Source organism: Pinus tabuliformis, chromosome X (genome assembly GCF_031772625.1).
Source record: "Pinus tabuliformis cultivar Carrire ecotype Pingquan chromosome X, CPIR1, whole genome shotgun sequence".
Lineage (NCBI taxonomy): Eukaryota > Viridiplantae > Streptophyta > Pinopsida > Pinales > Pinaceae > Pinus > Pinus tabuliformis.
This window is the reverse complement of record NC_142308.1, coordinates 1,174,026,040-1,174,052,056: the sequence shown is the minus strand read 5'-3', so window position 1 is coordinate 1,174,052,056 and position 26,017 is coordinate 1,174,026,040. Positions and strand designations below refer to the sequence as shown.

At 38.4% G+C, this 26,017-nt stretch overlaps 1 protein-coding gene across 1 annotated transcript; it reads right to left on the bottom strand.

Annotated features, from left to right (window-relative positions):
• Window positions 1-1,219: 1,219 nt before the first annotated feature.
• On the bottom strand, window positions 1,220-2,271 carry LOC149144105 (uncharacterized). The gene is made up of 2 exons (XM_089449611.1): window positions 1,903-2,271; window positions 1,220-1,790 (listed from the first exon to the last, which is right to left on the bottom strand). The coding sequence occupies exons 1-2, from the start codon at window positions 2,118-2,120 to the stop codon at window positions 1,490-1,492; spliced, it is 519 nt and encodes a 172-aa protein (XP_089305737.1). The 5' UTR covers window positions 2,121-2,271; the 3' UTR covers window positions 1,220-1,489.
• Window positions 2,272-26,017: the final 23,746 nt, after the last annotated feature.

Genomic DNA, 26,017 nt, shown 5'->3' with positions numbered 1-26,017 from the left:
TTCACTCTAATTTCCAAAATATTGATCACACTACCAACCTTCTTATTCTTTTAAATAAACGAAAGTATGGTTATTTAGGAATCCTTCTCTCTTTCTTTTTAGCATAAAATTAAAATGCTAAAAAATTCCAACTAATTTCTCACTTTCCTAAAGTCTTATAAATCATATAAATCTTAGTAGACATTTAGCATTATCATCGATATCAATTAAAAATAAAAAATAAAATTAATATATTAAATTAAAAAACAAATACATAATTAAATAAATAAATATTCTACTTATATTTATATTTATATTAAATTAAATTTATTATAATAACTTATTATTTATTTTTAAATTAAAAATAATAAAAAAAAATTAAAGCATTTAAAAAAAGTATTAATAATATTAATGGATATCACGTATTCCCATACATAAAAAATAAGATAAACGTAGCTAACAATGCTGACATCAATAGAAACCAACAACTATGTCAATCCAAGATTGATAACAAAATTTAAATGAAAAGCAACACCCAACTGTAGACCGTTTATCAATGTCTATAGGTGGGATATATATAAACCAAATTAGATGCTGTATATTGGAAACTTCCTTCCTTTATATTAATGTTTGAAAACTTTTTCTGTATATAAATAATGGTTCTTTAAAATATTTATATAAAATTTTTAAAATAATAATTTAACATAATTATTTTGGCATGAATATGTTTTAAATGTTTAGCGGTTAAAATAGTTTTTTAGTTAAATGATGATTTTTTTTTTATTTAAAATAAGTTTCTGATTAAATATATAAATTCGGCTGCATGAAATTAGTGAAGCAAAATTTACCACATAAATTTATAATTTGAACAAATCTCTACCGCATACAAATTCACCCTCACAAGAGACTACTGCTAATCATTTTAGCCACAATCTATTAAATATTTAAAATGAAAATAAATACGTTGATTAGCCTCAATCTATTATATATTTAAAATCAAAATAAATACGTTTACTAACGCTAAATAAAAACTTCTCATCCATCCGTTTACCTAAAAATATTTATCGTCATGACAGAACGAAGAATTAGTAAATGAAGGTATAGAGCAGCGCGTCAAACGCAAGTGTTTTCTGGACAGAAAGACAAAGATTCCCATTGGATTTTGAATTTTGGCGCAAACTATAAACGGCGAGGAAAAAAACGCTGACAGAAGCAATTCCATGCATGCTAAACACTGGTTAGACAAATATATTTCTCTTTTCTCTTTCCTTTCCTTGCAAATACAATATTAATCTTGATATGGAAACCCTTTGAAGATCTGGCATTCAAGTTATATGTCACACCAGAGCGATTTATTCCGCCCCCGAATCGAAACCCATTAGGGTTCAAGAAGTTCACAACTAGAAAAAGGGGGGCGCTAATTTTGAGAATATGTACAGTGTTCAGCACTCGATGATGTTGGCGCCTCTGGATTTGTAAAATTACTGTCAGGTCTGTTGCCACGTGAACATTATATCATTCCTTTTGGAGATGATAGCAGTGGCCTGCAGGGGATTACACGGTTGCTTTTCTTGTTCATCTTACGGCCAAAGGAAGAAGCCTTGCGGGGCATTTCCATGGATTCGGCTGAACCTGCCGAGAATATTGATGATAGAATAGTCTGATTATCATATGATGATTCCATTGGGGATTTCCAGCTATGACAACTCTTAAGCTTCTTCGCAGGCTTGGCCAGGTCTTCCACGCATTTCACGCTGGCGAGAGACTGAAATGACTGCGCCTTGCCCGTGAAATAATTGGACAAACCCCTCCTGCAAATTATTCAAAGAAATTGTCCAAGTCAACAAAAGATTGCAGCAGCCCCTGTTCGAAATTCAGATAGCGATTTTCGTAATGAAAATATATGGTTGCCATTAGACTTACTTTCGAGATGGAAGGCTAGCTCTGAGAGACTTCATATGGAAAAGAGGGCCGCCATTGCCATGGGACATCGGTGGAGGCGAGAATTCACATGAAGAATTGTCGCTGTTCGTCATGTCGTCCGAGGAAGCCGAGGAGGCCGTCAAATCAGGTGAAGAAATAGGAAAAGAAGATGAAGACGAACATAAATCGCTTGTCGATATGAAGCGTTCTTCCGCCATGGCTGCTCCCAAGAAAAATAGGGTTTTGGAATGAATGACAACGTTGAATTTCTGTCACGGAAATTGTGTGTCTTTCTTTCTGCAAGAACTGAAATTGAAATTCTCCTCTGGCCGGGAGTCGTCTTAGAGCATTTTGTAGTGGGCAGTGACAAGGACAACTCAGCCAATGTCCACAACAATTGCGCCACGTGAAACCACTTGGGCTCTCGCTGTTCTTGTGGCGGGACATACCTCTGACCACGATAAGTGAAAGCTTCCCCAAGGCGGTTTTGGGCTCCCATGGCAGCGGTCTCAGCGTTCCCATCTTGCGGTTTTGGCAGCCCTATCCGATTGATGGAAGACCTTACCTGCCACGTTGACAAGGATGTAGCGTGATTTTACATTTAAGAGGATGACTTTGAAGCGGATGAGTTGGGGGACCAGCAGCTCTCCCCGTAAATTAAGGTGAGGTTTATGCTTGGTCGGCGACAAGGATTTAGTGCGGATAAGAGGGCCTCATCCACAACATTATCTAATTCCCAGTAAATGGCATTCTAACAAGTGGGATCCGCACTCAAACTCAAGTGGTAGGTGATTACTATCCAAACGAAAAATGAAGTCACACGAAAAGTTGTCCACCTTATCCACATTTAAACACCTTTATCGTGTATTTCTGGTTAATTCAAAAAGCCCAATGCGTGTGTACTGTCCATATCTCTATTTTGCTTCTTACATAAGAAAAAAATAAAGTGTAACATGTAAGCAAGTATGTTTATCTTGTAGTCCATTAATTATATCAATTAATAATACAATTAATATCTAAACGATCCATATTTTGTATAATGAATTCTTTCGGATAAAAATTACATGACGAATATTGTGTCGATACCTTTCAAGCTACTCCATGTGGTTGATCGTTATGATAGGATCAAAATTAAGTTTATAAATAAAAGAATTATTTTATGTGGTTAATTTTTATGATAAGGATTAAAATTAAGTATTTATAAATAAAAGAAAAAATAAGATTAACGAATTTAATATGCAGTGTTGTTGTTTAGTACTTTCTTTTTATGCAGCGTTGTTGTTTAGTAATTGATACTTAGAAATTGATAACAAAAGTATAAAAATTCCTATCATGCATATACATATAAAGATCTTGAATTTTTCTAATTATGAAAACTTATGATTTGCAAGCTTCAATTTTGTAAGCGACATTATAATAGTTTGGGTACTTTAGAATATTAAAACAAATTTTCAAAATATTAAAACATATACAATTGTTAAAGTTTTTAAGTAGGAAGATTTTTATATTTGAATTATGAAGTTAAGATTCAGTAAGTGTTTAGTTAAAATAAGGAAATTTCTATTTTGCATTAAAATCATTTATAACAAAAATTTACACAACAAATGACATCAATTGACTTTTGTTTGTTGTCTATATTCTTAAATAACTAATGCATCTGCAAATGTTCATAAGTATTTACCTTGCATTATTTGACAACTTCATATTTCACGGCCTTATATGCCTCCTACAGTTGCCTATAAAATCAAGGTAGTTATTAAAAGTAGGTAAAAATGTAACAACCATGGTGAAAAATTCATGTAATACAAGTTTATAAAGGAAAAATAAGAGCAATGTTAAGGTACACGTATTCCAAGTTGAATGTTGGGCAAAGATATCCTAGCGGGAATCACTCGATATGTTTATGGTTAGGGAAATTGACAAAGGCATTAAAAGGCAAAAGACATTTTAGGCACATTTATTTATGAAAATAAAGGAAATTAGGAGAAAAGTAAGGTGAAAGGTCACAGGTTGCATATGAGGAGGAAATTGAAGGAAAATAATCGAAAATGAAGAAATTAGAGGCCTCATTAATAAAAAGGCTTCCTAGGATCAGTTGATAACCTTTTGTCAGTTCAAGTTTTGGGGCTCTCTCATTATTCCCTCTCTCTCACTCTTGGCCCCTTAGAGTTTACTTGGAGCACTCCAGCTTTGGATCAAGGAAGGAAAAGCAAGCAAAGGGAATGGAAGGAAAACAAGGATCAAGGAAGGAAGAGCAGGATCAGGTAGCTTCAGCAGAAATACTTGCAAGTAACATATTGCATGTGTGATTTCTTAGTTGGTTTTGACATGCATGGATTTGCATGTTGGTGTATGGTTCTCTTGCTTTCGGTGGCATGGTTTTGCCAGGTTATGACAGTGGCTTTTAGCCTAGCCTTTCCTTTTTCCAGATGTCATGGTATGTTTGGATGTTTATCTTTGTTTTGAGCTATGGTTTGCCGGAAGGATTTCATAATACGTGGCGAAGGTGGTCTCAAGGTTCATTCCCAAAGGCCTAGGAATCCCTTGACCTATGTTGGTGGGATACACGATAAAGCCTGAGGGAGAAGTCTTAGTTTAGGGCCTAGTGATTCGGGTTTGGATTGCGGTAAAGCCTGAGTGACTGGTCTCGGTTTAGGGCCTGGTGATCTGAGATTGGATTGCGGTAAAGCCCAAGAGACAAGGAGATGGAAAATTCCGCGATGATAGTGATGGATTTTGGATGGAATTCTAAGTTCGGTTTGGTTGTGATCGAAACACCAGTTTAGATGTGATCACGGTTTGGTGAGGGTGGATTTGGTTTAACCTCTAGATTCCCTTAGTTGTTTTTGGATTGCTTTATCCATGAGATCCCACATTCATGCCTGGAATATGGCATGGGGGTGACTAGTTGAAAGAAAGATTTTGTTCAGCCATGTCTATGGTTAGGTGGTACGTGGAAGTCCCAAACCTGGTCGGATTTGCCTATGATTAATGAAAGCTAAGTTCTCTTGCTTTTGCACTTGTTTATATGTGGATCTAATGGTTGTTATATCTCTGTTATTTACAAGGTTTTATGATTGCTATAATCATGGTTAATTGACTTGTTCATGTTATGGTCATTTCATGTATTTACCTATAATTGTTAAAATGATATATGCAATACCTAATTGATGTCATAAAAGTTTAAGGGAGAAGGTGGTGATCCTTTTTGTCATGTTTCATAAGAGTTTTCAGCCATTCATGCTCTGTCTTGTATCTTAGACCTGTAGGTTGCATGATGCCAAGTGTTTGGCAGAATGTCAGTCCCAGTTGGGGATGTTCAAGCCTAGTCCTGAGGTTCATTTTTTGTTTATTAGTCTTTTCATCAGGTCTTTGATGGATTCTGAAAATTATAGCAAGTTCTGGGCAGTGGCCAAAATTTTGGCCTAGAAAAGTGCCTTGAATTCCACGGACACTGCCACAGGTCTGCTGGGAAAAGTCCTTGGACACTAGCTTGTAGGCCTGTGAGAGCGTCCAGAGGTCCCTGGACATTGGCATGCCCATAGCATGAGAGCATCTAGAGGTCAAGAAGTCTAAAATATCAGTGGGACCCAGGGGCAGGATGCCTGAGTGGCTAAGATGTCTCCTCAGGGTGTTGTTGCTGATGTGGAAGGTATGGTTGATGTGTTCCGTTGATTTCATTTCCTTTAGCTCAATAAGGAGGTTGAATCCCTTCATAGTTGCCTCTCTTGTTGCATGTTTACCCCAGTTGGCCGGTTACTTGGGTAGATGTGGGAGGAGGGTGGTTACAGATTGGTATCAGAGCGTGGTTGCGCTCTCCTTGGGTGAATGTGTTTTTCATGCATTCATGTTGGTTGTACATGTGTTAGTCATCCTTGTGGTCTATGTGCTTGTTTCATATGCATGGTGTTGGTCATGGTCATAGTGATGTCGCCATGGGAATAAGGATGTCGTTGTGTGAAGCATGTTGTCATGAGTGTATGACTAGTTACATGTTGTTATATGTCACTTACATGTGTCATTTTGTATGCTTGGTTACATTCTCGTATGTTTGGTTACATTCTTGCATGCTTGGTTACATGTATCATTCTTGTAGGTTTGGTTACAAGTATCGTCGTTCATGCTTGATCATATGTGTTCATGCGTGTGTGTGGTCGATTACGCATTGCTTATGCATGTTAATGTTTGCATGTGGTCAAGTATACAGTGTTATGGTTGTTGTTTTAATGCATGTAGTCATGGTATGTGTGTAGTTGATATGGTCATTGTAACAACCCTGGTGAAAAGTCCATGTAATAAAAGCTAATAAAGGAAAAATAAGACCACGGTAAAGGGACACTTATTCCAAGTTGAATGTTGGGAAAATATATCCTAGTGGGTTCACTGGATGTGTGTTTTGGCTAAGGAAAATTGGCAAAGGCTAAGGCAAAGGCATTAAAAGGAAAAAAGGAATTTTTGGCACAATAATTTATGAAAATAAAGGAAATTAGGAGAAAAGTAACATGAAAGGTCATAGGTTGCATGTGAGGATGAAATTAATGGAAAATGAAGAAAATATAGGCCTCATTCATAAAAAGGCTTCTAAGGGTTAGTTGGTAACCTTTTGTCAGTTCAAGTTTGGAGCTCTCTCATTATTCTCTCTCTCTCTCTCTCTCTCTCACTCTTGGTCACTTAAGGTTTTCTTGGAGCAAAGGAAAAGGAAAGCAAGGAAAGGAAAGGAAAATCAAGCAAGGATCAAGGAAAGGAAAGTAGGACTCAAGCAACTTCAGGAGGAACACTTGCAGGTAACCTTTTGCATGTGTGATTTCCTAGCTAGTTTGGACGTGCATGGCTTTACATGTTGGTGTATGGTTCTCTTGCTGTCAATGGTATGGTTTAAATGAGTTATGACAGTGGATTTCAACCTAGCCTAGCCATTTTTCAGATGTCATGGTATGTTGGGATGTTATTTTGGTTTTGAACTTTGGAATTGTTGGATGGATTTAAAAATCCGGGGAGGAGGTGGTCTCAAGGTCCATTCCCAAAGGCCTATGAATCCCTTGACTAGTTTTGGTGGGATCACGGTAAAGCCTGAGGGAGAAGTCTCAGTTTAGGGCCTAGTGATTTATGTTTGGATTGCGGTAAAGCCTGAGATACAAGGAGACATAAAATTCCTCAAGGATAGTGATGGATTCTGGATGGCATTCCAAGTTCAATTCGGTTATGATCTGAGCACCAGTTTTGGTGTGATCATGGTTTGATGAGGGTGCAGGTGGTTTAACCTCTAGATTCCCTTGGTTGTTCTATGAAATCCCACATTCATGCTTGGAATATGGCACGGGGGTTACTGGCTAAAAGAGAGATTTGGTTCAGCCATGTCTATGGTCAGGTGGAACGTGGAAGTCTCGGACCTTGTCAGATTTTCCTATGATTAATGAAAGTTAAGTTCTCTTACTTTTGCACTAATTTATATGTGGATTTAATGGCTATCATATCTCTGATATTTATATTGTTTTACGCTGATTATAAGCATGGTTGAATGAATGGTTTATGTCATGGTTATTTTCATATATTTACTTGTAACTATTAAATGGATGGATGCAAGACCTAATTGATGATGTAGTAGTTCAATGGAGAAGGAGGTGATCCTTCTGGTTATGTTCGATAAGTTGTTTCAGTCATTTATGCTCTGTCTTGTATCCTAGACCTATAGGTTGTATTGATGCGGAGTGTTTGACAGAATGTTAGTCCTGGTTGGGGATGCTCAGGCCTAGTGCTGAGGGTGATTTTTCATTTATTAGCATTATTATCAAGTTTTGAATGAATTCTGGAAGTTACAACAAGTTTTGGGCAGAGGCCAAGATTCTTGCCTAGAAAAGTGGCTTAAATCGTGGGGTCACTGGCACAAAACTAGCAATTTTGGTCCAGGGTTGCTGGTAGGGAGGCCTATGAGAGTGACTTTAGGTTTTTGGTCACTCCCTTTCCCATATCATGAGAGCAACGATGGCCTAAGATTTGTAGAATAGCAGTGGGACCGAGGGACAAGCTGTCTGAGTAGTTGACTTGTCTCCTAAGGGTTATGTTTATGATGTTGGATGACTGTATGTGATTTTTCGTTGATTCTACTTCCTTAAGGTGACATAGGAGGTCGAATTTGATCATAGTAGCATCTATCCTCATGTTTACCCTGGTTGACATGGATACTTTTGGTAGACCTCGGAGGGGGTGTTACAGTCATGCATTGATGACTGGACTCTAGCTAGACTAATGGTTACACAATTATATGCTTATGTATCATATGTCTATATGATGTTATGATTATGTTATACATGTATCACACTGATTTGATGATCTTGCAGATGATATATCATCCCTGAACTATGCTAAGGTACATTGGTTTATTGTGATTTGGTTTAGCTGACATAATATGTCTTGCTGGAAAGAGATCAAATGGTTAGTAAGATGGTAGACTACAAATACTCTCCCTATGACTCAGATGAGTAGCGTGGTGTTGGGAACTCTTCTGATTTGGCAGACACATTGAGAAGCTTGAAGGAATAAATAAGGAGTTGTAAGGCAGACAATGACAAAATCATGCAGGCACAAGAGAAACAAGCAGAGGTTAATGCAATACTACTTCAGAGTTTGTCAGAATTGCAGCGATAGGGACCACTTTGGATCAACCATGAGAAGGAAGACAAAAATAATGGGGCATATGGAAGCAATTCTTATGGTGGTCACAAGTTGGAAAGAGATGAAACGATCAGAGATGGTAGGTTGTTGGACACTTCGGATAGGAGAGGTGATGGACACAGGTACTCTTCTAGTTCTGGTTTGGACAGGCATCATGGCCGTCATTGTTATCATTCTTACAGGAGGAGTGATGGGGGATACTTTCCGGATGAGTTTAAGAAAGCAAAGCAGCCTACGTTTGATAGAGAGATGAAGGAATCATAGGATGTCGAGGCATGGTTAATTGGTATGAGTAAATTCTTTAGATTACATGATTATTCAGAAAACATGAAAGCAACGATAGCCACTCTCAGTCTCAAAGGTAAATCAAACATTTGGTGGGAAGATGTGAAGAATGTTAAAGGTATACATGATGGTGATTTGACTTAGCATGAGTTTGAGAGGCTCTTCAAGAAGAATTATTTGTCAGAAAGATACTTTGATGATAAAGCTAAGGAGTTTTATGAGTTGCAGATGGGTTCCATGACAGATGATGAGTATACTAGCAGGTTCTTGGAGCTGTTGAGATATGTGCCTTACCTCAAGGAGGATAAGGCCAAGGTTCAAAGATTCATTAGTGGACTACCAGTAGCATACAGAGACTAGATTGATTTCGACGAGCCTAGATCGTTGGAGGAGGTCATCTGAAAGTTGAAACATTGTTATAAGCAGTCAAAGCACAAAGTTGAGCCAAAGTGTGACTTTAAAAGAAATGAGAAAGCTAAAGGAAAATGGATACCAAAATGTGGAAGACCTCAAGATGTAATTGAGAAAGAAAGTTTAGTTCATTACAAGAGGTTCAATACAACTAAGAAAGGACATGGAGAGAAGCAGGTTAGAGGTGGTGGAAGGGAACCATTGCAGTGTTGGATATGTGGTAAGGATCATTGTAAGAGGGATTGTTCACAGTATCAGAGTGGTGGTAGACCCCAGATCTACAATTCTCAGGAGGTGCATACAGTTGGTGATGTTGGTCATAACATTCCTTGTATCTATCCGTATGTGGACAACATGCAGGTGGATCATAAAGCATCTATCATTGAGATGGAAGGTAAGATTTGTGATCAAGTTGTTTTTATTTTGATTGATCCTAGATATAACTATAGTTATATTAATCCTGACCTGATGGATAAGTGTGGTTTGACAAAAGGAGTGCATGCAAAATCTTGGTTGGTACAGTTGGCTACAAGTACAAAGAAGATAGTTCACCATTGGGTAAGAGCTTGTGGATTTGAGTTAAATGGTATGCCTACAACAACACATTTGAATGTACTACCATTGTGTTCATATAATATGATTTTGGGTATGAATTGGATGTACCTTCACAGGACCAAAGTGGATCTCTTCGAAAATGCCATTGAGTGTGTGGATGATAGTGGGGAAAAGAGAAATTTGCAGGGGAAGAAGAAGTCTACATCAGTGAGGATGGTTATCGCTATGCAGGCTATGCGTAATTGCAAAGAAGTTTGTGTGATGTTTGCAATTCACATTTTTAGTGAAAAATGTAGTGAAGTTGGGGAAGTAGATGTTTTGAGTAGATACCCAATTCTACAATAGTTTCAGGATGTATTTCCTGAGAACATTACAGAGTTGCCATCTCACAGGGAGGTAGACTTTTCTATTTAGTTGGTGCCAAGGGCAGCTATGGCATCAAATACACCTTACCGGATGAGCACACGTGAGTTGGTATAGTTGAAGTTATAGTTAAAGGTGATGCATGAAAAGGGATACATTAGGCCAAGTGTATCACCTTGGGGTGTACTAGTGTTTTTTGCAGAGAAGAAAGATGGTACTCTCAGATTGTGCATTGATTACAGATAGTTGAACAAGGTAACGATTAATAATAGGTACCCATTGCCAAGGATTGATGATTTGTTTGATCAATTGAAGGGATCAACAGTGTTCTCGTAGATCGACTTGAGATCAGGATACCATCAGGTACACATCAAGGAAGAGGATATCTTCAATATTGCGCTTAGGACCAGGTATGGGAATTATGAGTTTTTTATAGTTCCATTCGGTTTGAATAATGCACCAGCTACATTTACGTGTGTGATGAATAGTGTGTTGTTTCCTTATATAGACAAGTTTGTTATTGTATTCATTGATGACATACTGGTATATTTTAAAAAAGAGGAAGAAAATGCCAAGAATTTAGTAGTAGTGTTAAGATTTCTAAGAGAGCATCAGTTGTATGTGAAGCTTAGCAAGTGAAACTGCATTCATACTGAAGTACATTACTTGGGGCATGTTGTCTCCAAGGAAGGAATAGCAATAGATCCAGAAAAGATAGGGGCCATCATGGAGTGGGCAACTCCTAAGAATGTGGATGAGGTGAGATCATTCATGGGATTGGCAGGTTAATACAGGAGGTTCATCAAGAACTTCTCAGGCATTGCATATCCTATCATATTATTGTAGAGGAAGGGGAAGAAGTTCGAATGGACGAAAAAATGTGCAACTAGTTTTGAGCAACTCAAGCACAAGTGTTAAAGATTGCATATCCGAACAAGGAGTTTGTAGTGTGTACAAATGATTGCAAGAAAGGACTTGGTGGAGATTTCATGCAAGAAGGACATCTAGTGTGCTATGAGTCACGAGAAAAACTATCCGACACATGATCTTGCAATAACAACAATCATACATGCATTGAAGATGTCGAGGCACTTTCTTCTTGGCAGGAGGTTTGTAATGATGAGCGACCACAATGGGTTGTGTTATTTTTTTGACCAGCTGAATCAAAATGCCAAGCAAGCTAGATGCTTGGCCACCCTTAGTGAGTTCGACTTCAAGATTAGATACATCAAAGGAAAGGAGAACCGGGTTGCAGATGCTTTTAGCAGGAAGGTATAGGTAAATCATATATTAGCTATGAGCTCTTATGGGACAAATTTACATGATAGGATCTTGCAGGTACGACAACATGATGACAAGTACATGGAGATCATGCATAGGTTACAACAGAGTACAGGTACAGGTGCAGGTACATGTATAGGCACATGTGTGGGTGTAGGTATAGGTACATGCATAGGTATAGGTATAGGTACAGGTACAGGTACATGTATAGGTGATCTGGATGCAGACTATTGTCTCACAATAGATGATTTGGTGAGATTCAGGGATAGGGTTTATGTACCGAATTGCAGTGAGGTCAAGAAGCTTATCTTGAGGGAGTTTCACATCAAGCCATACTCAGGTCATCGAGGATATCAGAAAACATTGACATCGTTGAAGAAGTTCTACTATTGGTCGAATTTGAAGAAGGAAGTGGCAAAGTTCATGGCTAGATGTTTAGATTGTCAACATGTAAAGGAAGAATGTAAGCATCCAGGTGGTCTACTACAGCCTATAGAGAAACCAGAATGGAAATAGGAGGTCATTTCCATGGTTTTCATTACAGATCTTCCGAGGACAGTGAGACAACATGATTCTATTATGGTCATGGTCGATAGGTTGAGCAACATAGCTCACTTCATTCTAGTGAAGACTACATATTCAGCTAGTGAGGTAGCACAGGTTTCCATCAGAGAGATAATGAGATGACATGGTGTTATGAAGAAGATTGTTTCAGAGAGGGATGCAAAGTTCACTTCCAAGTTCTGGAAGGAGCTATTTGTAGGTTTGGGTACAGAGTTGGCCTTTAGTACAACTTATAATCTGCAAACAGATGGACAGACAGAGAGGGTCAATAGGATCTTGGAGGACATGCTAAGGATGTATGTGACATACCAGTAGAGGAGATGGGAGGAGTATCTTCCATTGGTTGAGTTCACATACAATAATGGTTATTAGGAGTCATTGAGGATGAGTACTTTCGAGGCATTGTATGGATGGAGTTGTAATACTCCCATCAGTTGGAGTGATCCAGTGAATAGGATACTTATTGGATTGGATATGTTGGCAGACATGGAACAAGAAATGCAGGTTATAAAGAAGAATATAAAGGCAATACATGATAGAAAAAAGAGTTATGCAAAGTAGCATAGGGTATTCAAGGAGTTTCAGGTTGGGGAGCATGTGTATTTGAGCATCAAACCCAAGAAGAGCTCTTTGAGGATTGGATCACGTGCCAAGTTGGCACCATGTTATTGCGGGCCTTTTAAGATCCTTGAGAATATTGGACTAGTGGCCTATCGACTTGCACTCTCTCCAATAGTGAAATTCCATGATGTTTTCCATATTTAATTGCTTAAGAGATATATAAAGGATGTTGATCATGTTATTGATTGGTTTGAATTGCAAGTGGAGCAAGAAGGAGAGTTCTAGCCAAAGCCTCAGTGCATATTGCAGCGGAAGTAACTCATGCTCAGGAACAAAGCCATAGATCAAGTTAAAGTGCATTGGAAGCACTTTGGGCCTGAAGAAGCTACATGGGAAATGGCAGATCAGATGCAGACCCTGTATCCTTCATTGTTTTGCCAGTTGAGGCAAAGAAATTTTGGTTTGATGTCTGGTATATGTTTGGCATACGTTTTGTTGATGTTTTGGTATATGTATATATGTTTATGGATGTAAATACTTCCATGAGATAAGTTATAAATCTCCAATAAGCAGTATGGTTGTTATCTTGTCATGTTGTCGTGATGTTTTTCTTTTGAGAAGGTATTTCATTGTAAATACTACAACGAGCTAAGTTATAAAGCTCCATGGGTAGTATGCTTTCTTTTCAGTGGATTTGCTGAGTTGTTGGTGTGGTTTAACACTGAGGACATTGTTTCCCAAGGGGGAGGGTTCTGTAACAGGCCTAGTGAAAATTTCATGTAATAAATGTTAATAAAGGGAAAATAAGACTACGGTTATGGGACACTTATTCCAAGCTCAATGTTGGGCAAAGATATGCTAGTGGGAATCACTAGATGTGTTTATTGGCTAATGAAATTGGCAAAGGAAAAGGAAAATGCATTAAAATGAAAAAAGGCATTTTTGACACATTTATTTATGAAAATAAAGGAAATTAGGAGAAACGTAAGGTGAGAGGTCACAATTTGCATGTGAGGAGGAAATTGAAGGAAAATAATGTAGAATGAAGAAATTAGAGGCCTCATTAATAAAAAGGCTTAGGAGGATCAGTTGGTAACCTTTTGTCAGTTCAAGTTTTGGAGCTCTCTCATTATTCTCTCTCTCACTCTTGGTCACTTAGAGGTTTCTTGGAGCACTGTAGCTTTGGATCAAGGAAGGAAAAGAAAGCAAAGGGGAAGGAAGGAAAGCAAGGATCAATGAAAGAAGAGCAAGATTAGGTAACTTCAACAGGAATACTTGCAGGTAACATATTGCATATGTGATTTCCTACCTGGTTTTGACATGCATGGCTTTGCATGTTGGTGTACGGTTCTCTTGCTGCGAGTGGCATGGCTTTTCCGGGTTATGGTAGTGGTTTTCAACATAGCCTTGCATTTTTCCAGATGCCATGGTATGTTGGGATGTTTAACTTGATTTTGAGCTTTTATTTCCAGATGGATTTCAGAATCTGGGACGGAGGAGGTCTCAAGGTTCATTCCTAAAGGCCTAGGAATCCATTGACCAGTTTTGGTGGGATACAGTAAAGCTTGAGGTTCAAGTCTCAGTTTAGGGCCTAGTGAGCTGGGTTTGGATTGCAGTAAATCCTGAGAGACTGGTCTTAGTTTAGTGCCTAGTTATCTAGGATTGGATTGCGATAAAGTGTAAGAGACAAGGAGACAGAAAATTCCTCAAGGATAATAATGGATTCCGGATGGCATTCTAGGTTCAGTTCGGTTGTGATTGGAGCATTAGTTTTGGTGTAATCATGGTTTGGTGAGGGTGGAGGTCGTTTAACCTCTGGATTCCCTTGGTTGTTTTTGGATTGGTTTATCCATGAGATCCAACATTCATGCTTGGAATATGGCACGCGGGTGGATAGCTGAAAAAATATTTGGTTCAGCCATGTCTACGGTCGGGTGGTACGTGGAAGTCCTAAACTTGGTTAGATTTTCCTATGATTAATGAAAGATAAGTTCTCTTTATTTTGCACTTGTTTATATATGGATTTAATTGTTTTTATATCTCTGTTATTTAGATGGTATTATTTTGGCTATAATCATCGTTAATTTACTGGTTCATGTCCTGGTCATTTCATGTATTTACCTGTAATTGTTAAAATGATGGATGGAAGACCTAATTGATGTCATAACAATTCAAGGGAGAAGGTGGTGATCCTTCTTATCATGTTTCATAATATTTTTCAGTCATTCATGCTTTGTCTTGTATCTTAGACCTATAGGTTGCATTGATGCCAAGTGTTTGACATAATGTCAGTCCCAGTTGGGGATGTTTAGACCTAGTCCCGAGGTTAATTTTTGGTTTATTAATCTTTTCATCATGTCTTTGATGGATTCTAAAAGTTATAATAAGTTCTGGGCTAGAAAAATGATTTGAATTCTAGAGACGCTGCCACAGGTTTGCTGGGAAAATTCCTTGGATGCTAGCTTGTAGGCTTGTGAGAGAATCTAGAGGTTCCTAGATGTTGGCATGCCCATAGCATGAGAGTGTCCAGAGGTCAAGAGGTATAAAAGATCAGTTGGACCCTGGGGTAGGATGCCTGAGTGGCTGAGATGTCTCCTCGGGCTATTGTTGTTGATGTGGAAGGTATGGTTGATGTGTTCAATTGATTCCATTTCTTTAAGGTCCCCAAGGAGGTTTAATCCCTTCATAGTGGCCTCTCCCGTTGCATGTTTACCTTCGCTGATCGGTTACTCTGGTAGATGTGGGAGGAGGGTGGTTACAGATTGGTATCAGAGCGTGGTTGCACTCTCCTTGGGTGAATGTGTTTTTCATGCATTCATGTCAGTTTTACATGTGTCAGTCATGCTTGTGGTCTATGTGTTTGTTGCATTTGCATGGTATTGGCCATGGTTGTAGTGATGTCACCATTGGAATGAGGATGTCAATGTGTAAAGCATGTTGTCATGAGTGTATGACTAGTTACATGTTGTTATATGTCGCTTACATGTGTCATTTTGTATTCTTGGCTACATTCTCATAGGTTTGGTTACATTCGTGCATGCTTGGCTACATGTATCATTCTTATAGGTTTTGTTACAAGTATCGTCGTTCATGTTTGATCATATGCATCCATGTGTGTGTGTGCTCGATTACACATTGCTTATGCATGTTAATGTTTTCCTATGGTCAAGTATACAATGATATGGTTGTTTTTGTCATGCATGTAGTCATGGTATGTGTGTACTTGATATGGTCATGCATTGATGACTTGACTGTAGCTAGGTTGATGGTTACATGGTTTTATACTTATGTATCATATGTATATATGTTGTTATGATTATGTTATACATGTATCACGCCAATTTGATGGTCTTGTTGATGAGATATCCTCCCCAAACTATGTTAAGGTACATTTGTTTATTGTGATTTAGTTTAGCTGACATAGTATGCCTTGACAGAAAGAGATCAAATGGCTAGCAAGATGGTAGACTACAAATACTCTCCATATGAATCAGATGAGCAGCGTAGTGTTGGGCACTCTTCTGATTTGGCAGACACATTGAGAAGATTGAAGGAATAAATAAGGTGTTGTAAGGCAAACAATGACAAAATCATGCAGGCAAAAGAGAAACAAGCAGAGGTTAATGCAATACTACTTCAGAGTTTGTCAGAATTGCAACGACATGGACCACTTCAGATCAGCCATGATCAGGAGGAAAAAAATTATGGGGCCATAGGTATCAAATCTTATGGTGGTCACATATCGAACATGCATGACACGATCAAATATGGTAGGTTGTTGGACACTCTTTATAGGAGAGGTAATGGACACAGGTACTATTATAGTTATGGTTCAGACATGCATCATGATTGTCATCGTTATCATCCTTACAGGGGGAGTGATAGGGGATACTTTCCAGATGAGTTTAAGAAAGAAAAGCCACCTACCTTTGATGGAGAGATGAAGAAATCATAGGAGGTAGAGGCAAGGTTGCTTGGTATGAGGAAATTCTTCATATTGCATGATTATTCAGAAAACATGAAAGCAAAGATAGACATTTTCAGTCTCAAAGGTGAAGCAGATATTTGGTGGGAAGATGTGAAGAATGTTAAAGGTATACATGAGGATGATTTGACTTGATTTTAGTTTGAGAGGCTCTTTAAGAAGAAGTATTTGTCATAAATATACTTTGATGATAGAGCTAAGGAGTTTTATGAGTTGCAGATGGGTTCCGTGACAGATGATGAGTATACGAGCAACTTCTTGGAGTTGTTGAGATATGTGCCTTACCTCAAGGAGGAGAAGGCCAAGGTTCAGAGAGTCATCAATGGACTTCCAGTAGCATACAGAGACCAGATTGAGTTCAATGAGCCTATATCATTGGAGGAGCCCATTTGAAGGTTGAAAAATTGTTATCAGTAGTCGAATCACAAAGTTGAGCCTAAGTGTGACTTGAAAAGAAATGAGAAAGCTAAAGGAAAATGGCCACCAAAGCGATAAAAACTCAAGATGCAAGTGTGAAAGAAAATGTAGTTGCTTACAAGAGGTTCAATACAACTTCGAAAGGACATCGAGAGCAACAGGCTATAGTCAATGCTAGGGAACCATTGCAGTGTTGGATATGTGGTAATGATCATTGTAAGAGGGATTGTCTATAGTATTTGAGTGGTGGTAGACCCCAAATCTACATTACTAAGGAGGCACATACAGTTGGTGATGTTGGTCATAGAATTCCTCGTATCTATGCAACTATGGATAAGAGACAGGCGAATCATCGCACATCTATCATTGAGATGAATGGTAAGCTTTGTGATAAAGTTGATTTTATTTTGATTCATGCTGGATCTAAATATAGTTATATTAATCCTGACATGGTGAATAAGTGTGGTTTGAGAAAAGAAGTGCATGCAGAATCTTGGTCGGTACAGTTGGCTATAGGTACAAAGAAGAGAGTTCACCATTGGGTAAGAGCTTGTGCATTTGATTTAAATGGTATGCTTACAATATCACATTTGAATGTACTGCCATTAGGTTTGTATAGTATGATTTTTTGTATGGATTGGTTGCACCTTCACAAGACCAAAGTGGATTGCTTCGAAAATCCCATTGAGTGTGTGGATGATAGTGGGGAAAATAGAACTTTGCGGGGGAAGAATAATCTTACATCAGTGAGGATGGTTACCGCTATGCAGGCTAAGCGTAGTTGCAGAAAAGGTTGTGACATTTGCAGTGCATATTTCTAGTGACAAAGGTAAGGAAGTTGGGGATACAGATGTTTTGAGAAGATACCCATTTCTAAAAGAGTTTCAATATGTATTTCCTAAGAACATTACAGAGTTTCCACCTCACAGGGAGGTAGAATTTTCTATTGAGTTGGTGCCAAGGGAAACTTTGACATCAAAGGCACCTTACCGGATGAGCACACCATAGTTGGTAGAGTTGAAGTTGCAGTTAAATGAGATGCTTTACAAGGGATACATTAGGCCAAGTGTATCACCTTGGGGTGCACCATTGTTGTTTGTAAAGAAAAAAGATGGTACTCTCAGATTATGCATTGATTACAGGTAGCTAAAAAAGGTAACGATTAAGAACATGTACCTGTTTACGAGGATTGATGAGTTGTTTGATCAGTTGAAGAGAGCAGCAGTGTTCTCTAAGATTGAATTGAAATCGGGATACCATCAGGTACGCATCATGGAAGATGATATATTCAAGACTACGTTCAGGACCAGGTATGGGCATTATGAGTTTGTTGTAGTTCCATTCGCTTTGACTAATGATCCAACCAAATTTATGTGTTTGATGAATAGTTTGTTGCATCCTTATCTGGAAAAGTTTGTTATTGTATTCATTAATGACATACTGGTATATTCTAAAAATGAGGAAAAAAATGTCGAGCATTTAGCAGCAGTGTTGAGATTTCTAAGAGAGTATCTATTGTATGCTAAGCTTAGTAAGTGAAAAATATTTCAGATTGAGGTACATTACTTGGGGCATGTTGTCTCCAAGGAAGGCATAGCAGTAGATCCAGAAAAGATAAGGGCCATCATGGAGTGGGAAGCTCCTAAGAATGTGGATGAGGTGAGATCATTTATGGGATTGGCAAGTTACTATAGGAGGTTCATCAAGAAATTCTCACGCATTGCATATCCTATCACATCATTGTAGAGGAAAGGTAAGAAGTTCGAATGGATAGAAGAATGTGTCGCTAGTTTTGAGTAACTCAAGCAGTTGTTGACACATGCACCAGTATTAAATATTTCAAATCCGGACAAGGAGTTTGTAGTGTGTATAGATGCTTGCAAGAGAGGACTTGGTCGATTTCTCATGCAAGAAGGACATGTAGTGTGCTATGAGTCACAAAAAATGAATGAGCATGAGAAGAAGTATTCAATGCACGATCTTGAGCTAGCAACGATCATACATGCATTAAAGATGTGGAGGCACTATCTTCTTGGCATGAGTTTTGCAATGATGAGTGACCACAGTGGGTTGAGTTATTTGTTTGAACTGCCGAATCTAAATGGTAGGCAAGCTAGATGGTTGGACACCCTTAGTGAGTTTGACTTTGAGATCGGATACATTAAAGGAAAGGAGAACCAGATTGCAGATACTCTTCGCAGGAAGGTACTGGTAAATCATATAGAAACTATTAGCTCTTATGGGACAGAGTTACATGATAGGATCTTATAGGCAGGACAATAGCATGACAAGTACATGGAGATCATGCACAAGTTACAGTAGAGTATAGGTACAGGCACAGGTGTGGATGTAGGTACAAGTATATTATAGTAGATCTAGATGCAGACTATCGTCTCACGGTAGATGGTTTGGTGAGATTCAGAGACAGGCTTTATGTATAGAATGATATTGATCTCAAGAAGCTTATCTTGAGGGAGTTTCACTTCAAGCCATACTCAGGTCACCCAGGATATCAGAAGACATTGACAACGATGAAGAAAATCTACTATTGGTCGAATATGAAGAATGAAGTGGCAGAGTTCATGGCCAAATGTTTAGATTCTCAGTAGGTAAAGGAAGAATGTACGCATCCAAGTGGTCTAATACAACCTATAGCAATTCCGTAATTGAAATGGGAGGTCATTTCCATGGATTTCATTACAGGTCTTCCGAGTACGGTGAGACAACATGATTCTATTATGGTTGTGGTCGACACGTTGAGCAAGGTAGCTCACTTCATTCTAGTGAAGACTACATATTCATCGAGTGAGGTAGCACATGTTTTCATCATAGAGATAGTGAGAATACATGGTGTTCCCAAGAAGATTGTGTTAAACAGGGATGCAAAGTTCACTTCCAATTTCTGGAAGGAGCTATTTGGAGGTTTGGGTACAAAGTTGGGCTTGAGTACAACTTATCATCCACAAATAGATGGACAAACAAAGAGGGTCAACAGGATCTTGGAGGATATGCTGAGGATGTATGTGATGCACCAGCAGAGGATATGGGAGGAGTATCTTCCATTGGTTGAGTTCGTATACAACAATGGTTATCAGGAGTCATTGAGGATGAGTCATTTTGATGCATTGTGTAGATGGGGTTGCAATACTCCCATCAGTTGGAGTGATCTAGTGAACAGGGTACTTATTGGACTGGATATGTTGGCTGACATGGAACAGGGAATGTAGGTTATAAAGAAGAATATAAAGGAAACACAAGATAGAAGGAAGAGTTATGCAAACCAGCACAGGGTATTCAAGGATTTTTAGGTTGGGGAGCATGTGTATTTTGCACATCAAGACCAAGAAGATCTCTTTGAGGATTGGATCATGTGCCAAGTTGACACCATAGTATTGCAGGTCATTTGAGATCCTTGAGAGGATTGGACCATTGGTATATCAAGTTGCACTGCCTTCAAAAGTGAAATTCCATGATGTTTTCCATATTTCATTGCTTAAGAGGTATATAAAGGATGTTGATTATGTCATTGATTGGTATGTATTGCTGGTGGAGCAAGAAGGAGAGTTCCAGTTGGAGCCTCAATGCATATTGCAGCAAAAGTAGCTCATGCTAATGAACAAAGCCATAGAGAAAGTTAAAGTGTAGTGCAAGCACTTTGGGCATGAAGAAGCTACATGGAAGATGGCAGATTAGATGCGGGCCTTGTATCCTTAATTTTTTTCTGGTTGAGGCAAAGGAGTTTTGGTTTGATGTCTGGTATATGTTTGGAATATGTTTTGCTGATGTTTCAGTATATGTATATATGTATATGGATGTAAATATTGCCATGAGCTAATTTATAAAGCTCCAATAAGCGATATGTTGTTATCTTGTCATGTCATCATGATGTTTTTCTTTTGAGTAGGTCTTTCATTGTAAATACTACAACGAGCTAAGTTATAAAGCTCCATGGGCAGTATGTTTTATTTTTATCAGTTTTGTTGAGGTCTTGGTGTGGTTTGAGACCAAGGATGATGTTCTCCAAGGGGGAGGGTTCTGTAACAACCCTAATGAAAATTTCATGTAATAAAAGTTAATAAAGGTCAAATAAGACCACGGTTAAGGGACACTTATTCCAAGATGAATGTTGGGAAACAATATCCTAGTGGGCATCATTGGATGTGTTTATGGCTAAGGAAATTGGCAAAGGCAAAGGCAAAGGAATTAAAAGGAAAAAATACATTTTTGGCACATTTATTTATGAAAATCAAGGAAATTAAGAGAAAAGTAAGGTGAAAGGTCATAGGTTGCATGTGAGGAGGAAATTGAAGGAAAATAATGGAAAATGAAGAAATTAGAAGCCTCATTAATAAAAAGGCCTCTTAGGTTCAATTGGTAAGATTTTGTCAGTTTAATTTTTGGAGCTCTCTCATTATTCTCTCTCTCTCACTCTTTGTCACTTAGAGTTTTCTTTGAGCACTCTAGCTTTGGATCAAGGAAGGAAAAGCAATCAAACAGAAAGGAAGGAAAGAAAAATTCATGGAAGGAAGAGCAGGATCAGGTAGCTTAAGTAGGAATAATTGCAAGTAACATATTGCATGTGTGATTTCCTAGCTCGTTTTGACATGCATGCCTTTGCATGTTGGTGTATGGTTCTCCTGCTGTCGGTGGCATGGTTTTTCTGGGTTATGACAATGGTTTTAAACCTAACCTTTCCTTTTTTCCAGATTCCATGGTATGTTGGGATTTTTATCTTGGTTTTGAGATTTGGTTTTTCGAATGGATTTTAGAGTCTTGGGTGGAGGTGTTTTCAAGGTTCATTCTCAAAGGCCTAGGAATCCCTTGACTGGTTTTGGAGGGAAAAATGGTAAAGCCTAAGGGATAAGTCTTGATTTAGGGCCTAGTGATCCAGGTTTGGATTGCGATAAAGCCTGAGAGACTGCTCTCGGTTTAGGGCCTAGTGATCTAGGATTGGATTGCGGTAAATCCTAGGAGACAAGGAGACAAAAAATTCCTTAAGGATAATGATGGATTCCAGATGGCATTCCAAGTTTGGTTCAGTTGTAATCGGTGCACCAGTTTTGGTATGATCACGATTTGGTGAGGGTGTAGGTGGTTTAACCTTTGGATTCCCTTTGTTATTTTTGGATTGGTTTATCCATGAGATCCAACATTCATGCTTGGAATATGGCATGGGGGTGATTGGATAAAAGAAAGATTTGGTTCAGCCATGCCTATGGTCGGGTGGTACGTGGAAGTCCCGAACCTGGTCGGATTTGCGTATGATTAATGAAAGATAACTTCTCTTGATTTTTCAATTATTTATATGTGGATTTAACAGCTGTTATATCTCTGTTATTTACATGTTTTTATGTTGGCTATAAGCATGGTTAATTGTCTGATTCATGTCATGGTCATTTCATGTATTTACCTGTAATTCTTAAAATGATGGATGCAAGACCTAGTTGATGTCATAACAATTCAAGGGAGAAGGTGGTGATCCTTCTTGTCATGTTTCATAAGAGTTTTTAGTCATTCATGCTTTGTCTTATATCCTAGACCTATAGGTTGCATTGATGCCAAGTGTTTGATAGAATGTCAGTCCCGGTTGGGGATGGTTAGGCCTAGTCCTGAGGTTGATTTTTGGTTTATTAGTCTTGTCATCATGTCTTTGATGGATTTTGAAAGTTATAATAAGTTCTGGGCAATGGCTGTAATTTAGGGCTAGAAAAGTGCCTTGAATTCCATGGACACTGACTTACAGACCTGTGAGAGTGTCTAGAGGTCCCTGGACACTGGCATGCCCATAACATGAGAGCATCTAGAGGTCAAGAGGTATAAAATATCAGTGGGACCTAGGGGCAGGATGCCTGAGTGGTTGAGATGTCTCCTCGAGGTGTTGTTGTTGATGTCAAAGGTATGGTTGATGTGTTCTGTCGATTTCAATTCCTTAAGGTTACCAAGGAGGTTGAATCCCTTCATAGTGGCCTCTTTTGTCGCATGTTTACATCGGTTGGCCGGTTACTTTGGAAGATGTGGGAGGAGGGTGGTTACATATTGGTAGCAAAATGTGGTTGCACTCTCCTTGGCTGAATGTGATTGTCATGCATTCATGCCAGTTGTACATGTGGTAGTCATCCTTGTGGTTCATGTGATTGTTGCATATGCATGGTGTTGGTCATGGTCGTATTGATGTCACCATGAGAATAAGGATGTCTTTGTGTGAAGCATGTTGTCATAAGTCTATGACTAGTTACATTCTCGTATATTTGGTTACATTTTGGCATGCTTGGTTACATGTATCATTCTTGTAGGTTTTGTTACAGGTATCTTCGTTCATGCTGGAACATATGCGTACATGCGTGTGTGTGGCCGATTATGCATTTCTTATGCATTTAATTTTTTTCATGTGGTCAAGTATACAATGATATGGTTGTTGTTGTCATGCATGTAGTAATGGTATGTGTGTAGTTGATATGGTCATGCATTGATGACTGGACTCTAGCTAGACTAATGGTTACACAGTTATATGTTTATGTATCATATGTCTATATGTTGTTATGATTATGTTATACAAGTATCATGGTAATTTGATGATCTTGCAGATGAGATATCCTCCTCGATCATATTAAGGTATGTTGGTTTATTGTGATTTGGTTTAGCTGACATAGTATGCCTTGCAGGAAAGAGATCAAATGGCTAGAAAGATGGTAGACTACAAAGACTCTCCCTATGAACCAGATGAACAACGTGCGTAGATTTTCATGTAGATTCATAGCTCATGTAATGTACTAAAACACAAGACAAGAATGTATTCTACTCTTTAAACAACAGAAACTGATGATCAATGAAATTAATAATTGACAAGAGGAAGATAATCAAAGACACATAACACAATTGTTTCTCTGGGGAAATACACTACTCAAAACCCCTAATATCTATTGCACTAATCAGAAATCTGAGTGATAATACAAAGCTTGTTCTCACAAGAACAATTCCGCTCAAGTATGATCAACTCTCTCTGCATCACAAGCCCATACTAACCAAAACTTAGCCAATTTATGCTACGTTCTGAGCCCCTATTTCCTTGTGCAATTCCTGTGAGGAATATCCCATATTTAATTGGGAATTCCTTCTTCCATAACTGCGCAATCGAAAACTAGGTCCTCTTCTTATTGCATGCATGATTTGTACAACTCAAATCATTCTACAATTGATAGTACACTGTCCTTGCACTCTAGTCTCAACTGGGTCTTTCTTTGAACTGACATGCATGAGTTTCTCATGAGGGAATCTTTAGTTAGCTGGAGTAGCACTGAGGATGCACCAGTGCACCAACTCACTACTAGACCTATACTAGTTCCACAAACAATTAGAACTAGTTTAAATGTCTATAACTCAGTCAAATTGAGTTATCTAATTAAAACTCAAATAAAATCATTCTAGATCCCTAAAATTTAGGGAGAGCATATATATGACTACAGAAAGACTTCCAAATCGAAATTCCTAAGATAATTAAGTTAATTAAACTTAATTAACTATTTACAAGTTTCTATGAGAATAGAATTCAATTTTAATTCTTATTTTAATTCAAGGACAAATTAAACTGGAATTTCTTGTTTCCATTTCTCAACACTCCCTCTCAACAAGAAAGGGATTATCAGCTACCCCAATCCTGTCTTTGTGAAACTCGAATTTACATCTTGACAATGCCTTTGTCAAAATGTCAGCATCTTGCTCCTCCGTGGGAATGTACTCCAACAACATAATCCACCTCAATACACAATCTCAAAGATGATGATATCAGATATCAATATGCTTGGACTGATCATGAAAAACTGGATTGCAGAGAGTTTGATACAACTCTGATTATCAAAGTAAATCACAGTTGGATCCATCTGTTGACCAAAGAAACCAACCAGAATATTCCTCATCCAGATGACCTCACACGATGCTTGACTTGCAGGCATGTACTCTGCCTTTGTTGATTTGAGTGCATACGATCTTTGTTTCCTATTGTACTAAGAAACTACCACTGATCCAATACTAAATATCCCTCCTGATGTGCTCTTCTCGTCGAATGGACTCCCTACCCAATCTGCGTCGTCGAAGCCTTGAAGCTTCACTCCCATTGTCTATCTATAACATAATCCACACTGAGTAGTGCCCTTGAGGTATCTCAACACATGCTTTGTATCCTTCCAATACATCGTGGTAGGCCTAACCATTGCCTGACTAAGATGGTTAATTACATAGCACATATCCGGTTGCGTGTTCACCAAGTACATGAGTGAACCCACAAGTTTCTTGTAAATAGTATATTCCACTACTTCCCCTGAAATAGCATCCTCCTTCCTTCAGTTATCTACTAGTGGAGTCTCCATGGGTTTGTTTCTCTCCATGTGGAACCTCCTAAGTATCTTGTTGGAATACTTGCCGTGAGACACAAAGAATTCCCCATCACCCTGCCATACTTCCATGCCCATAAAGTAATGCATGAGCCCCATGTCCTTCATCTCAAAATCTCTTACAAGGTCCTCCTTGCAAGACTTGATGAGTTGATCATCACCTGTCAAAATAAAATCGTCGACATATAACACAATGATCAACAATTTACCTTCCACCACTATGTGGTACAGGCTCGCATCTACTTCACTCTTGGTGAAGCCCAACCCAGTGAAGTATTTATCGATCCTGGTGTACCAAGCATGAGGTGCTTGCTTCAGCCCATACAATGCCCTCTTGAGCCAGCACACATGCGACTCATGGTCGAAGGTCTCAAAACCTTCAGGCTTCTCTATGTACAATTCTTCCTCAATCTTTCCATTAAGGAAGGTTGTCTTTACATCCATATTATGTATCTTCCAACCCATCTATGCTAATAGTGCCAATATAGATATGATCGATGAGTACCTTGCAATAGGAGAAAAGGTCTCATCATAGTCAATCCCATCTACCTGTGAAAATCCACTGGCCAAAAACCTAGCCTTATGCTTCTCCATAATACCATCTGTAGCTTGCTTTACCTTGTAAATCCATCGA

Excerpts from the sequence above, each read along its gene's own strand:
- LOC149144105 (XM_089449611.1), bottom strand. The coding sequence starts at position 2,120 with ATGGCGGAAGAACGCTTCATATCGACAAGCGATTTATGTTCGTCTTCA. Across the intron at positions 1,791-1,902 it reads GCTAGCCTTCCATCTCGAAA|GAGGGGTTTGTCCAATTATT; the intron begins GTAAGTCTAATG and ends AATAATTTGCAG.